At 41.2% G+C, this 15,841-nt stretch overlaps 2 protein-coding genes across 7 annotated transcripts in view; one reads left to right on the forward strand and one right to left on the reverse strand.

Moving 5' to 3' along the window:
• The window catches only part of LOC140186189 (kynurenine--oxoglutarate transaminase 1-like), a 158,571-nt gene that overhangs the window by 48,166 nt on the left and 94,564 nt on the right, over nucleotides 1-15,841 (forward strand). The window lies entirely within an intron of this gene.
• Nucleotides 1-15,841, reverse strand: part of LOC140186187 (volume-regulated anion channel subunit LRRC8A) — a 57,743-nt gene that overhangs the window by 7,187 nt on the left and 34,715 nt on the right. For 4 of the 5 annotated variants that reach the window (XM_072240137.1, XM_072240134.1, XM_072240136.1 and 1 more), the window contains one exon: nucleotides 3,744-5,907. In XM_072240137.1, coding sequence (XP_072096238.1) covers nucleotides 3,744-5,900 — 2,157 coding nt within the window. In that variant the 5' untranslated portion in view covers nucleotides 5,901-5,907. Of the gene's footprint in view, nucleotides 1-3,743; nucleotides 5,908-10,840; nucleotides 10,943-15,841 lie in introns of all 5 variants that reach the window. The other variant, XM_072240135.1, reaches the window with a different exon arrangement.

The following is a 15,841-nucleotide window of genomic DNA, read 5'->3' on the forward strand; positions in this document are numbered from 1 at the left end:
ACTGAGTTTCTCAAGTCCCGGCAACATCCTTGTAAACCTTCTCTGCACTCTTTCAACCTTATTTATATCCTTCCTGTAATTTGGTGACCAAAACTGAACACAATACTCCAGATTCAGCCTCACCAATGCCTTATACAATCTCATCATAACATTCCAGCTCTTATACTCAATACTTCGATTAATAAAGGCTAATGTACCAAAAGCTCTCTTTACGACCCTATCTACCTGTGACGACACTTTTAGGGAATTTTGTATCTGTATTCCCAGATCCCTCTGTTCCACTGCACTCCTCAGTGCCTTACCATTAACCCTGTATGTTCTACGTTGGTCTGTCCTTCCAACGTGCAATACCTCACACTTGTCAGTATTAAACTCCATCTGCCATTTTTCAGCCCATTTTTCCAGCTGGTCCAAGTCCCTCTGCAGGCTCTGAAAACCTTCCTCACTGTCTACTACACCTCCAACCTTTGTATCATCAGCAAACTTGCTGATCCAATTTACCACATTATCATCCAGATCATTGATATAGATGACAAATAACAATGGACCCAGCACTGATCCCTGTGGCACACCACTAGTCACAGGCCTCCACTCAGAGAAGCAATTCTCTACCACCACTCTCTGGCTTCTTCCATCGAGCCAATGTCTAATCCAATTTACCACCTCTCCATGTATACCTAGCGACTGAATTTTCCTAACTAACTTCCCATGTGGGACCTTGTCAAAGGCCCTACTGAGGTCCATGTAGACAATATCCACTGCCTTCCCTTCATCCACTTTCCTGGTAACCTCCTCGAAAAACTTCAACAGATTGGTCAAATATGACCTACCACGCACAAAGCCATGTTGACTCTCCCTAATAAGCCCCTGTCTATCCAAATGCTTGTAGATTCTGTCTCTTAGTACTCCCTCCAATAATTTACCTACTACTGACGTTAAACTCACCGGCCTATAATTTCCCGGATTACTTTTTGATCCTTTTTTAAACAACGGAACAACATGAGCCACTCTCCAATCCTCCGGTACTTCACCCGTAGACAGCGACATTTTAAATATTTCTGCCAGGGCCCCCGCAATTTCAACACTAGTCTCCTTCAAGGTCCGAGGGAACGCTCTGTCAGGTCCCGGGGATTTATCCACTTTAATTTTCCTCAAGACAGCAAGCACCTCCTCCTTTTCAATCTGTACAGTTTCCATGGTCTCACTACTTGATTCCCTCAATTCCATAGATTTCATGCCAGCTTCCTTAGTAAATACAGATGCAAACAACCTATTTAAGATCTCCCCCATTTCCTTTGGTTCCGCACAAAGCCGACCACTCTGATCTTTAAGAGGACCAATTTTATCCCTTACAATCCTTTTGCTCTTAATATACTTGTAAAAGCTCTTTGGATTATCCTTCACTTTGACTGCCAAGGCAACCTCATGTCTTCTTTTAGCCCTCCTGATTTCTTTAAGTATTTTCTTGCACTTCTTATACTCCTCAAGCACCTGATTTACCCCGTTTCCTATACATTTCATACAACTCCCTCTTCTTCTTTATCAGAGTTGCAATATCCCTTGAGAACCAAGGTTCCTTATTCCTATTCAATTTGCCTTTAATCCTGACAGGAACATACAAACTCTGCACTCTCAAAATTTCCCCTTTGAAGGCTTCCCACCTACCAATCACATCTTTGCCAGAGAACAACCTGCCCCAATCCACACTTTTTAGATCCTTTCTCATTTCTTCAAATTTGGCCTTCTTCCAGTTCAGAACCTCAACCCTAGGACCAGATCTATCCTTGTCCATGATCAAATTGAAACTAATGGTGTTATGATCACTGGAACCAAAGTGCTCCCCTACACAGACTTCTGTCACTTGCCCTAATTCGTTTCCTAACAGGAGATCCAATATTGCATCCCCTCTAGTTGGTCCCCTCTATATATTGATTTAGAAAACTTTCCTGAACACATTTTACAAACTCTAAACCATCTAGACCCCTAACAGTATGGGAGTCCCAATCAATGTATGGAAAATTAAAATCCCCTACCACCACAACTTTATGTTTCCTGCAGTTGCTTGCTATCTCTCTCCAGATTTGCTCTTCCAAGTCTCGTTGACTATTGGGTGGTCTGTAATACAATCCCACTAATGTAGCCATACCTTTCCTGTTTCTCAGCTCCACCCATAAGGACTCAGTAGACAAGCCCTCTAATCTGTCCTGCCTGAGCACTGCTGTAATATTTTCCCTAACAAGCAATGCTACTCCCCCACCTTTCATTCCTCTGTCTCGATCACATCTGAAACATCGGAACCCTGGAATATTAAGCTGCCAGTCCTGCCCCTCCTGTAGCCAAGTTTCACTAATTGCTACAACATCATAATTCCACGTGTCAATCCACGCCCTAAACTCATCCGCCTTCCCCGCAATACTCCTAGCATTGAAATATATACACCTCAGAAGATTTTTACCACCACTCACAACCTTTCTATCAGCGGTTTTGCTTAAACTTTCAACATCATTTATTTTCACCCCAGCCACACTGTCAGCTCTGGCACTCTGCTTCCCATCCCCCTGCAAATCTAGTTTAAAGCCTCCCCAATAGTACTAACAAACCTCCCTGAAAGGATATTGGTCCCCCTGTGGTTCAAGTGTAACCTGTCTCTCTTGTACAGGTCCCACCTGACCCAGAAGAGATCCCAATGATCCTGAAATCTGAAACCCTGCCCCCTACACCAGTTCCTCAGCCACTTGTTCCTCCTCCAGAGCATCCTATTCCTACCCTCACTGGCACCTAGCACAGGTAGCAATCCTGAGATTACCACCCTAGAGGTCCTGCTTTTCAACTTTCTACCAAGCTCTCTATACTCACTGTCCAGGACCTCTTCACTCTTCCTTGCTATGTCATTGGTACCGATGTGCACCACGACATATGGCTGGTCACCCTCCCACTTCAGAATGTCATGCAATCGATCAGAGACATCCTTGACCCTGGCACCTGGGAGGCAACAAACCATCCTGGATTCTCTGTCACGACCACAGAACCTTCTATCTGCACCTCTAACTATCGAGTCCCCTATCACTGTCTGCCAGAAGCTGGTAATAGACTCAATGTCACAATCTGCATAAGAACATGGAAATAATGAACTGACTTAATCATAGCTCTGGCTACCATCTGCGTAATCAAATCAAACATAGATCAGGGAAACACAGAAAATACTGCAGGAACTCAGCAGGTCAGGCTAAACGTTTCAGGCTGAGACCCTTCATCCTTTTATTATTCCCCTCCATAGGTGCTACCTAGCTTGCTGAGTTCCTCCAGCATTTCCTGTGTTGCTCTGAATTTCCAGCATCTGCAGAATCACATGTGTTTAAAAATATACCAGGTCTGAGTGAAGCGCAGAGTAACTGTAAGGCAGAACAGCTACTGGAGGCCTGAGAGGAAACATCCATAATGTCTTCGAGCTCTTAACGTAAACTAATGTTGCTTCAAGGCAAACAACAGCAGGCCTTAACAGTAATTGCATATCGAAACTTGAACTCAGGGTATCAGACGTCAACTCTCAATAATTAACTTTGTGTATCAATTTAATGACAGAAAATCTGTATAGCAAATATATTTATGAGACAAATATTATGAATACCCACAAAGATGTTTACACTGACTCATAGGGCAATTTGAAAAACAATGTTAATAACAGGCAGAGGAGAGCAAATGGATAAAAATGTAAAAGAGAAAAATTGAATATGCATACTCACTCTGTTCGCAGTGACTGCAAAATATTGCAGATTCTGTAGGTAACCAATGTCCTGTGGAATGGAGGTTAGGTTGTTATGACTCAAATCTAAATACCGTAATTTGCGGCAGTAGAAGAGCTGTGTGGGAATCTTTTCAATCTTGTTTCGGTTCAAGTAGAGCCTTTCCATGTTGTTCAAAGTGCCAATCTGAATAGGGATGTAGGCAATGTGGTTATACCACAGCTTAAGGCAGACCAGGCGCCGCAAGTGCTGGAAACTGATTATTTCCTCGATCGTCTTCAAATTGTTGTCTTTGAGATCGATCTCCTGCAAGTTATGGAGACTGAAGATTGAGTGCGGGATTCGTTCCAAATCACAGCGAATCAACTCCAATTCTGTCAGATTAACCATTTTCTTCAGACTATTGAGGACCATCAGCTTGGTACCCTCGTTGTTGATCGACAATTTCTGTAGATGAACACCAACATCTGTAACAACCTGCGGCAGCTTAGTCAAGTTGCTCTTTAGCCTCAGAACTTTGAGACATTTGAGATCCCGCAAGCCATCAATCACAATGTAGCGGTTATTTTCTGCACTCAGATTCCCAGTTAGGTGAAGCTCTTCAAGGTTCTTCAGGCTGTAGATCCACAGGGGAATCTCTTTGATATCTGTAAACTTGATGTGCAACGACTTCAGGTGCTCACGCAAGAAGGCTAGAGCTGGTGCCTCAATCTTTGCTGGTGTGTGGTACAACCAGAGTTCTTTGAGGTTGGCAAGCTGGGCAATGATTGGGGGAATGGTGACGTCCAGGATCATCTCTAGTTTGAGCACTTCCAATTCAGTCAAGTCAAAGATGGTGTCTGGAATTCCACTCAGCATGAAGAGGTGGAGTTCCAGTTTATCTTGGGAGTTCTTCATGATCCTCTGCCGGAGTTTTTCCAGGGTCCACTCATTATTCAGATTGAGCTGACGCAACTTGTTCTCACTGACCTCAGACAAAAAAACAGCAAAACGTTTCGAGTACAGTGGATCATACTGATCAATCAGGTGCAGCATGAAAGCAAAGTCATTCTTAACATCAGGAATATCACTATAGCTACTCTCCTCCCTGATGGACTCAAATGAGTATTTCTTCAATGAACGCCGGAGCATCCACCAAAGTGTGTACATGCAAATGAGTCCATAAACAATCACTAAACTAATATAAAATGATGCCAGGATTTTGAACAAGGTGGCTAATGGATGAGCACACTGATACACGCGGTATCCTGTGAGGTTCTGAATCTCCACAATACAAGACACATCAAATTTTATATCATCAACATAATAAAGTGAGTAACTAATAATAAGCGCGAATTTGATTACTTTGATAATAGTCTGTCTCATGTAGAGTTGGTAAACTATATCTCCTTCCTCTACATGAGTGCGGAATTTCTTTACTTTTTCAAAAAGGGCCTTAGCTTGCTCTCCTTCCTTTTTATCCAGTACTCCTGTCTCTGAGCGATCAACTATCCCCTGTTCAATGCGTGATTTTGTTCTCTGCAACATGGGTACGCTGGCCTCCACGTCCTCACTTGCGGAAGAAGACTTCTTTGCCATTGAGCCATTCATTTTAACAAATGACTGTTTTGGGTCACTTTCCTCAACCACAGTTTCGGATAGCGCTCGTGTTGTCCATGGTGAGTCAAAGCATTTAAGGAGGATAGATACAAAATGTTCTAGCTTTGAGCTCGTCCGAGGATACTTGAACCAGAAATTACTACACACCAAGAATACTAGTGTGTGCAGAAGTACAAGGTATGGGAAGTATTTTGCAAACCAGTGAAGTTTAGTCTCATAGCACACTGCATCCACATAATTGTACTGGTGCCGATCCAAGTCATATTGGATGCCCGTGGGCTCGTCAGAAAATGGGGGAAAGACTGAAGGCCGAGGGAGGGATCCATTTGGATAATCTATTATTGGCGGTTGTGCAGGTTCTAGACATGTATTGTTCGAAACCCATTTGCAGGGTAAACAGATCATTTTGTCTTGTGTGACCTGCAATGTGCCCCCAAACACTGCTATCATAAGCATTACGATGGAGATGTAGTCCGTAAACACGTCCCACCATGGCTTCAAGATTCGGTAAGCAGGCTGGGTGTCGGCAAAATATCGCAGTTCCGTTACTGGAATCATCACGCACCTGAAAATTAACAGAAATAAATTATGGTAGGTATTCTTATTACTAACTAGAAAATTAATTATGGACATTGTATAGCTTATGTTACTCTTAAAACTTAGATTATTTCCGTATTTCTGCTGGACACATTTTGGCCACCATATAGCAGCTCATTGGCCAATCAGATTCCCCACTAACTGGATCACCTGGGTAAGACCTATCTGGCTATAATGAGAATGCACAAACTCCACACAATTAACACTGGTAATCGGGTTTCAACCTGGAGCTGTGAAGTTGCAACTGTTCTAGTTGTGCTACTGAACACCCATACTGTACACCCATACACCCAGCGAAAGCTAGAAAGACTACTTTTAATTGTATACAGGGCAGCAATAATGATAAAGGCCTGTTCCTTGTGCTACTGGAAGCAAGTTGAGGAATATTAGAACATAATAAACTGGAACAGTAATCAATGGTCCCTCTAGCCCACTCTTCAACCTAAAAAAACCCTTACTTGATATTCTTGGTGTAATCTCACTAAGATTCCTTTATACGATTGCAACGAGACAGCCCTACCCTTTTACTCACATTCTCTAATAATAAAGGCCAGTATATTTTTCCATATCGTACTTCATCCACCATGTTGTCCACATCTGCAATTTATCTACATCTCCTTCAATTCTCTTTGCATCTTCAACACTACTCGCCAAGTTACAATCCATGCAGTAGCCCACTACTGAGCTCTTGCTAACCCAAGAAGGGCTTATTTATTCCTACTTTGTGTTTCCCATTTGCTCAGCAACTCTCATTTAACGTAGCAAAATACCCCTAATCAATGTCCAGCATCTTCTGGGTGGGACCTTATCAAAAACCTTCTGAAGATTCAAATACACCACATCCAACAATCCCTCCAAACACACCACATCCCTTTTGTTTACTTTACCAAAAATACTTTCAAAGAACTCTAACAGATTTATCAAATATAGGTTTCCCCCACCATCCGAAGGTAGAGCGTTCCTATGAAACGGTTCGTAAGCTGGAATATCGTAAAGCGAAGAAGCAATTACCATTTATTTATATGGGAAAAATTTGTGAGTGTTCGCAGACCCAAAAATAACCTACCAAATCATGCCAAATAACACATAAACCTAAAATAACAGTAACATATAGTAAAAGCAGGAATGATATGATAAATACACAGCCAATATAAAGTAGAAATACTTTTCCACAATCATTGCCTGCGCTGTTCTCCGTGGTGAAAATCTCATGCAAGCGCTCTCGGCAAAAACACTCTCTCCAGTAACCTTTAAACTATGAAGCTGCCGAATCATACCAAATAACACGTAAAAATACACAGCCAATATAAAGTAGAAATAATGTATGTACAGTGTAGTATCACTTACTGGAATTGGGACAGCACCGAGCACACTGATGATGGTATATTAGGCTGAGTCGTCAGAGGTTGGGATGGTGCAGTGGCCCCCGGGCCGCCGACCGATACCGATTCGCGGAGAATGCAGGGGTACAGCGGTAGCCAGGACACACCCAGCACATCTTTAAGAAAAAAGCTGAAATAAACATGCTAATTAATTAGGTGCCGCCCGGCATGTAATTGTCGGCCCAGATCAGAGGCGATTGCCGATTGCATCGCCTCTGATCTGGGCCAACAATTACGTGCAGGGCGGCACCTAATTAATTAGCATTTTATTTCGGCTTTTTTCTTAATGATATGCTGTGTGCCTCCCGGCTACTGCTGCATCCTCCGCGAATCGGTATCTGTCCGCGGCCCGGGGTTTGGGGTGGTGGGACACTGGGGTATCATCTCGTCATCGTCTGTTTCCATTAGGGCAGGCAGGTCATCTTCTCCTATGTCTGCCTGCCTCGATGTCGAAGGTCAAGGTTCGTCGTCTGCTATGGCTGATGTAGAAGGCTTGAAAAACGACAGTATGCTTGACTGCTGAGTGTCACGCATTTTTCTATCATACAGTTCTTTGCAAGCACTCAAACCATCTTGCAAATATGCCCTAAACCGACATACCCTTTCAAAATTAAAGTCATACTTTATCATTGCAGCGAAATTCTCACGCAGTTGCTTCACATTCAGTTCCTGGACAACTTCACTTTCGCTACTGCATTTGGTTTCGATTGTTATCCTTTCCTCTTCCAATTGCATCAGCTCTTCATCTATCAGTTCTTGGTCATGGGATGTCAAAACCTCTTCAACATCATCTTCGCCAACTTTCACAGGCCAAGCTCACTTTGTCCTTACTTTGTTCACCACGATCGAAATGCTTAATTATGTCCAGTTTTACGCTAAGTGTAACACCCTTACGAGCTCTTTTAGGCTCTTCTGATACCTTAGAACTCATCTTGCTAACGGCTGCTCACAAGCACGTGTTTCAGCAATGCCGGCAAGAATGCAGTTCTGAATCCAGGGGAGAGCGGCTGCTCGGGGCATGCGGTGCGCTGCTTTTTATCACACGCTGCCTTTTTTCGTAACAGTGAGGTTTCGTAAAGTGAACGTTCGAAAAGCAGGGGACACCTGTATATCTTAAATTTAACAAATCTACTTGTTTATTTTATTTTCTAAGTGTCTTGATGTCAGATTTGTTATTAAAGATTCTGAGAGTTTATCAACTGTCACTATCAAGTTAACAGATTGGTAGTCCCTTGATTTCTCTCTCCCTTTATTAAAAATGTGGTTACATTTTCTATTCTCTAATCTTTAAGAATCATTTCAGAATCTATAGAATTTTGGATAACATCTACTATCTCAACGATGTGGATAATCTTGCCGTTATCAGTTTTCAAGCTCGTTAAGTTCTCTAGCAGTACATCTTTACTGATATTAATCTTTTTGCTCCTTAATTGCACTGAAACAGTGTGGTTCAGTGTTTCTGGGAGACTTGGTTGCAGCTTACTTTAGTCTATGCCACTACTCCCTCAGTCACTTGCCAAACTCCAAAACCAAGAGATCAAGATGTTGCAGCTAAATGTTTCCAGTACATGGATGTCTATGTCACAGGAAGAACCCATTTGCCATTGACTGAATTGCTCAGCTATGCCTCACCTTTACAGATATCAATAACATTAGGGAGGTAAGTTAAGAGCAAGAATACAAGCGTGATTATTTATTGTGATTCTAACTGGTAACTGTGCCTCACAGCTGAGTCTAGCTTTGGTGGTTTTATCTTTTAGAATGGAGGCTTGACTATAATTATATGTTGTAAAAGAAAGAACCACATGACTAAATTGTTTTCACGATCAAATAACAGGTTCAATACAAAAACATTTTAACATTAAATGATTAATGAATACTAATTAAAGTGCTAACCAATGATTACAATTCCTATTAGTTTTGGGCAATTTTTTTTATAGTTTATTGAAGTGTCCGAAAATTATAGGATATATAATTGGTTGGCACTCCATTTGATACTCATTAAGCAAGTTCAAATGCACAAGAAATTACCTATTCAATGGAAATAAAAGTGTTAAACATGAATTCTATGAAACTACCTAGATTGTGTTTCTTTATTAGCTGTTTGGGTCTCATTGCTCTCTACTCTTTAGCTTCAAATTCCAATCTCTACTTCCCAGCAATAGGCCATTCTCCTCTATGACTGTTGTGAATAATGTGATTAATTTACTCTGTAGCCTCCCTGTCTAGAGAAACATTGATGAAAATCTTCAAATCAAGCTCAGGCAATTGATGCATGATGAGTTAAATCTACCAATCAAGAAATAGATGTTTCCAAAATTCCATGGTCAAGAGCTCAAAAAGTTGATATCAGCAACAAAGATATTTATGAGCCTGTGTGAACACAGAAATTATCCTTTAATCTCTTTACCAGTTGGACATTTGGATATCCTGTGACGTGCATTTGGATGCACCAGCTTTAGCAGACTCTTTATAATTCCATTTAAAAAACGCAGAAAAGTTTCCAATGGAAATGGTAAAGACAGACACTATCCATTTAAAATTATGACATTTGCACACTCTACTTGGCATCCTCTAATCCAGTTTCACTTGTATATGACAGCCTGAGGCACAACACCATATGAGAATGACAGGCAGTGTATTACCGACATAGCACATACATCCTTCAATAACCCTTAGTTTGGTTACAGTAATAGATTTTATATATGTAGCACGATAACAGTATATAGCTTATTTCATATCTACTACATTTAACTATCATTCTTCCAACAGTGGGACACAGATCAGTACAGCTCAGCAACAGCCCCTTTGGCCCACAATGTTTTGCTGAACTATGCTAATTAGTAATCAAATACTCAATCAAACTAATCCCCTTTTCCTAAGTAAAGTTCATATCCTTCTATTCTGACAACTTATGTGACGTGTAAAAAGCTTCATAAACATCTCAACTACTACTGAAATCAAATTATCTGCAACCCATGACTGACCACAATAATTACGTTGTTTTAAAGGAATAGAATGATCTTGAGCTGAAAGTGCAATGAAACTTTTGGCTGTTGAGTGCTCTGACTACATTAAAAGCCTTGTGACAAAACCTGGTATGTCCCATTTAATCCAATGGTAAAGTATCATTATCATCAAGATTATATGATAGAAAAGATATGAATTTTTCAAATCAATCTACACTACAATTCTGCTACACTAGAGTTCATTTGGAATAACATTACTTATTGTGTAAATTGCATGAAAGAGTGGAATGGCATGATAGCGTAGCAGCTGGCGTAACACTTTACAGCACCAACAATCAAGTCAAGTCTATTGTTACTTAACTATATACAGTACATATATACCGTCAAACGAGACAATGTTTCTCCGGACCAGGGTGTAAAGCACAGTAGTACACATAACACACAATAACTTAGGAAACTAAGGATAAAATCTACAAATGGATTACACATAAATAAATTAAAGTGAATAAATTAAATATTGTCAGATACAGAACAAATTAATCAGTCACACCTTATATGTGATGTAGTAGGGAGTTCAGAAACCTTTTGGCTTGAGGGAAGGAACTGTTTCCCATCATGACAAGTCTTGTATTTATGCTTTGGAGTCTCCTGCCTGTTGACAGAAAGTCAAAGAGGATCAGGGTTCAATTCCCACAGTTGTCTGTACGTTCTCTCCTTGACTGTGCCAGTTTCTTCCCACATTCCAGAAATGCACAAGTCAGGTTTATTGAATTGTGAGCATGCTATGTGGGCAGTGGAAGCGTGGCAACACTTGTAAACAGTCTCCAGTTCATCCTTACAAACAACACATTTCTCTGTATGTTTTGATCTTTATTGAATGAAAGGATTTTTTTCACTGCAGTAAACCTCAATTTACAAATTGGATAGCATTCCCTCCTCCTAAAGTCATTGGAAAATAGAAATTAAACTACAGATTTGTAAGAAACCTGTTACAAACTATTGGAGTTGAACAATTGCATTCCCGCAACCTTTTAATAGAACAAGATGACCACACGACATAGCAGGAGGTTAGGCCATTCAGCCAATCAAGTTTACTCCAGCATTCCATTACCTCTGATTTATTATCCCTCTCAACTCCATCCTTTTAGCTCCTCCCCATAATTTGACACAGTGACTAATTCAAGAACCTATCAACCTCTGCTTTAAATATACCCAGTGACTTTACCTCCACAGCCATCGGTGGCAATGAATTCCACAGATTCACCACTCTCTGGCTAAAGAAATCCCTCCTTATCTCTGTTCTAAAGATATAATTTCTGAACTATTACTTAGTCTTACCAAGTTTTATCTAAATCGTACAAGTATCAGTCGTACATTATAGAATAAATCTGAACCAAAAAGGACACCTAGAATTAAAAAGAAGCAATTAGGATATACTGCTTGGAATCTGCCTTAATCTGCTGAGTTTGACATGCAAACATCATTACATTCAAGCTGGTCCATTAGTGAAGAAAAACATGGCTGATGCAGACATAATGAGGCAGGAGATGATTATTTTCAAATGAATTCTCAGGTAATCCAGGGAACTTTTAAAAGTGAAGGACATGATTAATGAAGAGGCATGCCTTTAAAACTGTTACAAAACAGAGTTAGCAATACCGTTAGTCAAATACTGCTTGAAATGTCCAGGACCTCCCTTTTTTGCAACAGGTGAATTTCAAAGCAAGCTAAAAGCCAGTTGATATTTCTCCCATAGAAAACTATGAAACTGAAGATCTATCATGGTTATGCTTTATCAACAGCATTCCTTCCATTACAGGATGGGGAAGTCCTCAGTTATGACTGCACAATGCTGAACTCCAGTCACAAATCCTAAATAGGACTTAGATATGCCCTGGCCTCTTATTGATCAGTAAGTGAACTTTGTGCTATAAAGACAAACAGGTCAGAATTACATCTTGAAGTTTCAGGACTCTAAGGAAAGATAGAACAGGTTAGGACTTCATTACTTGGAACGTAGAAGATAGAGGTATACAAAATTATGAGGGGTATAGATAGGGTAAATTTTCCACTGAGGTTGAGTGGGACTACAACTAGTGGGCATGGTTAAGAGTGAAAGGTGAAAAGTTTAAGGGGAACATGAGGGGAATCTTCTTTACTCAGAGGATTGTGAAGGTGTGGAATGAGGTGCATGTGAGCTCAATTTCAACATCTAAGAGAAATTTGGATAGGGACGTAGATGGCAGGGGTATGGAGGGCTATGGTCCGGATGCAGGTCAATAGGATTAGGCAGCTTAATTTTGGCATGGACTAGATGAACTGAAGGGCCTGTTCCTGTCCTGTACTTTTCTATGACTGTATGACTAACATTTTGTTGCTGATAATGAGAAACATTGGGTACATTAATATAACATCTCATGGGAGTGTGGCATTACTTCATTGGTAATCTGGAACTTGACAAAGTAACAACTAGACTTTGTAGTCCGTGAGTTGCACAAATAGAACTGCTACCTCACAACTTCAGTGACATCTTGTGGTGTCTGCACATTTTCCCTGTGAGTCTTGAAGCACTGGCCTGATGGGCCACAAGGCTCGGGACAGACTTTAACTTTAATGTGGATGCCCTCCTACATCCCAAAGATGAGTTGATCATGTAATGTCCCACTGTAAAGTGCCTCCAGTGAACAGTTTAAAAGTAGAATATTGGGGGAGATGTCTGGGGTGGTGAACTTGATGAAACTGTTGCAAGAGTTATAAATGGAATTAGTGTATATCAGTGCTGACGATCAGTATGGAGTCAGTGAGCCAAAGGATGGGTGCTGAATGACCACCAAAATTGTAAGATGCTTTTTGGGTGATGCTGTGGAGGTGGAAGAAATCTGCTCCACTTCCTTGGGACGAACCTACATGGCTCCACTTGCTTGACTTTTAAATGCTCTCCAAAATGGCCAAGAAAGCCACTTGGTTGTAGGTATGTTACCCAATCTTCCAATCTTCCCAAAGAGCAGAAATGGGCAGTGAATAAATAAAGATTTTGGGAATCCAAAAAATGAATAAACAAACTATTTCACTATGTAGGTCTGGGTAAAGTTTTTTTTTAGTTCCCGTGTTACGTAATTACCTCACAATGAATGTAAAAAAGCCTATGTTCTTTGCTCCTGCCAAATATATCAGCACTGGTTGTGAACAGTAATGGTGAAACAGAGGCAGAGTTTCAGATTCATGTCAAAACTTTGTCACTGAAATTCTTCTATTGCCTTTACTCAGATGAAAGAGATTCCATTTGACATATAGATACTTAGTTTTTAACTGAAGTTCAGTTTGGTTTGTGTCATGCTATCTTGCACAAGAAAATTAACAATAGTATGGCTCAAGAGAAAATCATGCAGATGCCTGAAATCTGAAATTAGGAAAATGCAGGAAATATGTGTGGGAATAGAGCTATTTCTTTCAGGAAATTGATATTTGCTCAAGTGCAGAGTAAAGGGAAAAAGGGCCAGAGAACAAAACGGAGTGTCAGTAAGAGGATGAAGATCAGGAGAGATTTGTAATAGCAGCCTGATGACTGAAAAAGGGTGATAGTACAGATGTCTATGGTTTAAAATGAGGAAATATTACTTCATTCAGTGGATGGTGAACCTTGAAATTCTGTACATGGGAAGAGAATCAATGCCAAAATGAGGCATTCTGCAAAGCTGTCACTCAATCCATACGTAGCCTCTCCAATTTACGGGGCACTATGGTAGCATAGTGGTTAACGTGATGCTATTACAACCTGGGGCATCGGAGATTGGAGTTCAATTCCAGTGCCCTCTGAAAGAAGTTTGTACATCCTTCCTGTGAGATTCGATTTCCTCCCCCAGTCCAAAGACGTACCAATCTGTAGGTGATTGGTCATTGTAAATTATGGGTGGGTTGCTGCGCATTTGGCTTGTTGGGCCGGAACGGCCTGTTCCGCATTATATCAATAAATAAAATGAAGAAGAGATCACTTTATGAGTAATGAATGTATATACTGAATTGGACGTACAAGTGGATCATTGCTTAATGTACAAAGAGTGTATAGAATCCCAAGTGCAGGCAGCAAAAGGGCAATTACAGAGAAAGGAGCCACAAGAAAGAGACTGGGGTGCTGCAGGTAGATAGGTGAACAGCACAATCAAAAGTGTGCTGATCCACAATAGAAACTGTGCAAGTTACATAAGGTTGCCTCTTCATTTCAATACAATTAGAATTTCACAGAGCCATAGAACACCACAGCACAGAAAACAGGCCATTCAGCCCTTCTAGTCTGTGCCGAAACTTTATTCCGCTAGTCCCATTGACCTGCACCCAGTCCATAACCCTCCAGACCTCTCCCATCCATGTATCCTAGCCAATTTATTCTTAAAACTTAAGAGTGAGCCCGCGTTTACCATGTCAGATGGCAGCTCGTTCCACACTCCCACCACTCTCTGAGTGAAGAAGTTCCCCCTAATTTCCCCCTAAACCTTTCCCCTTTCACCCTAAAGCCATGTCCTCTCGTATTTATTTCTCCTAATCTAAGTCGAAAGAGCCTACTCGCATTTACTCTGTCTATACCCCTCATAATTTTGTAAACCTCTATCAAATCCCCCCTCATTCATCTACTCTCCAAGGAATAAAGTCCTAACCTGTTCAATCTTTTCCTGTAACTCAACTGCTGAAGGCCCGGCAACATCCTAGTAAATCTTCTCTGTACTCTTTCAATTTTACTGATATCCTTCCTATAGTTAGGAGACCAGAACTGAACATAATACTCCATGTTTGGCCTCACCAATGTCTTATACAACTTCACTATAACATCCCAACTCCTATACTCAATACTTTAATTTATGAATGCCAGGATGCCGAAAGCCTTCTTTACAACCCTGTCTACCTGTGATGCCACTTTCAGGGAATTAAGTATCTGAACTCCCAGATCCCTTTTTTCCTCCGCACTCCTCAGTGCCCTACCCTTTACTGTTCATGTCCTTCCTTGATTTGTCCTTCCAAAATGCAACACCTCACACTTGTCTGCATTAAATTCCATCTGCCATTTTCTGGCCCATTTTTCCAGTTGGTCCAGATCCCTCTGCAAGCTTTGAAAGCCTTTCTCGCTGTCCACAACGCCTCCAATCTTAGTGTCATCAGCAAACTTGATGATCCAATTTACCACATTTTCATCTAGATCACTGATATAGACCAGGGGTCCCCAACCCTTTTCGCACTGCAGACCAGTTTCATATTCACAATATTCTTGCGGACCGGCCGACCGGGAGTGGGGGGGGCGGTTAGGGTTGCCAATGTACAAGAGTAGCAGTCAAATACGTAGTGTTTACCCCGAGAAAGACTACAATGACCATGAAGCCTTGCGCGGGCACCAGTGCACATGCGTAACTTGCGCATGCGTGTACATCCCGATTTCTTAAAAATTGTTTTTGCCGGTTCTGTTGGCAGCGGGGGGGGGGGGGGGGGGGCGGTGTTAATCACGACCGGAATATCGGTGATAAGTGGCTAATACACTCAATTTCATTTCTAAAAGGGTTTATCT

Source organism: Mobula birostris, chromosome 22, assembly GCF_030028105.1.
Source record: "Mobula birostris isolate sMobBir1 chromosome 22, sMobBir1.hap1, whole genome shotgun sequence".
Lineage (NCBI taxonomy): Eukaryota > Metazoa > Chordata > Chondrichthyes > Myliobatiformes > Myliobatidae > Mobula > Mobula birostris.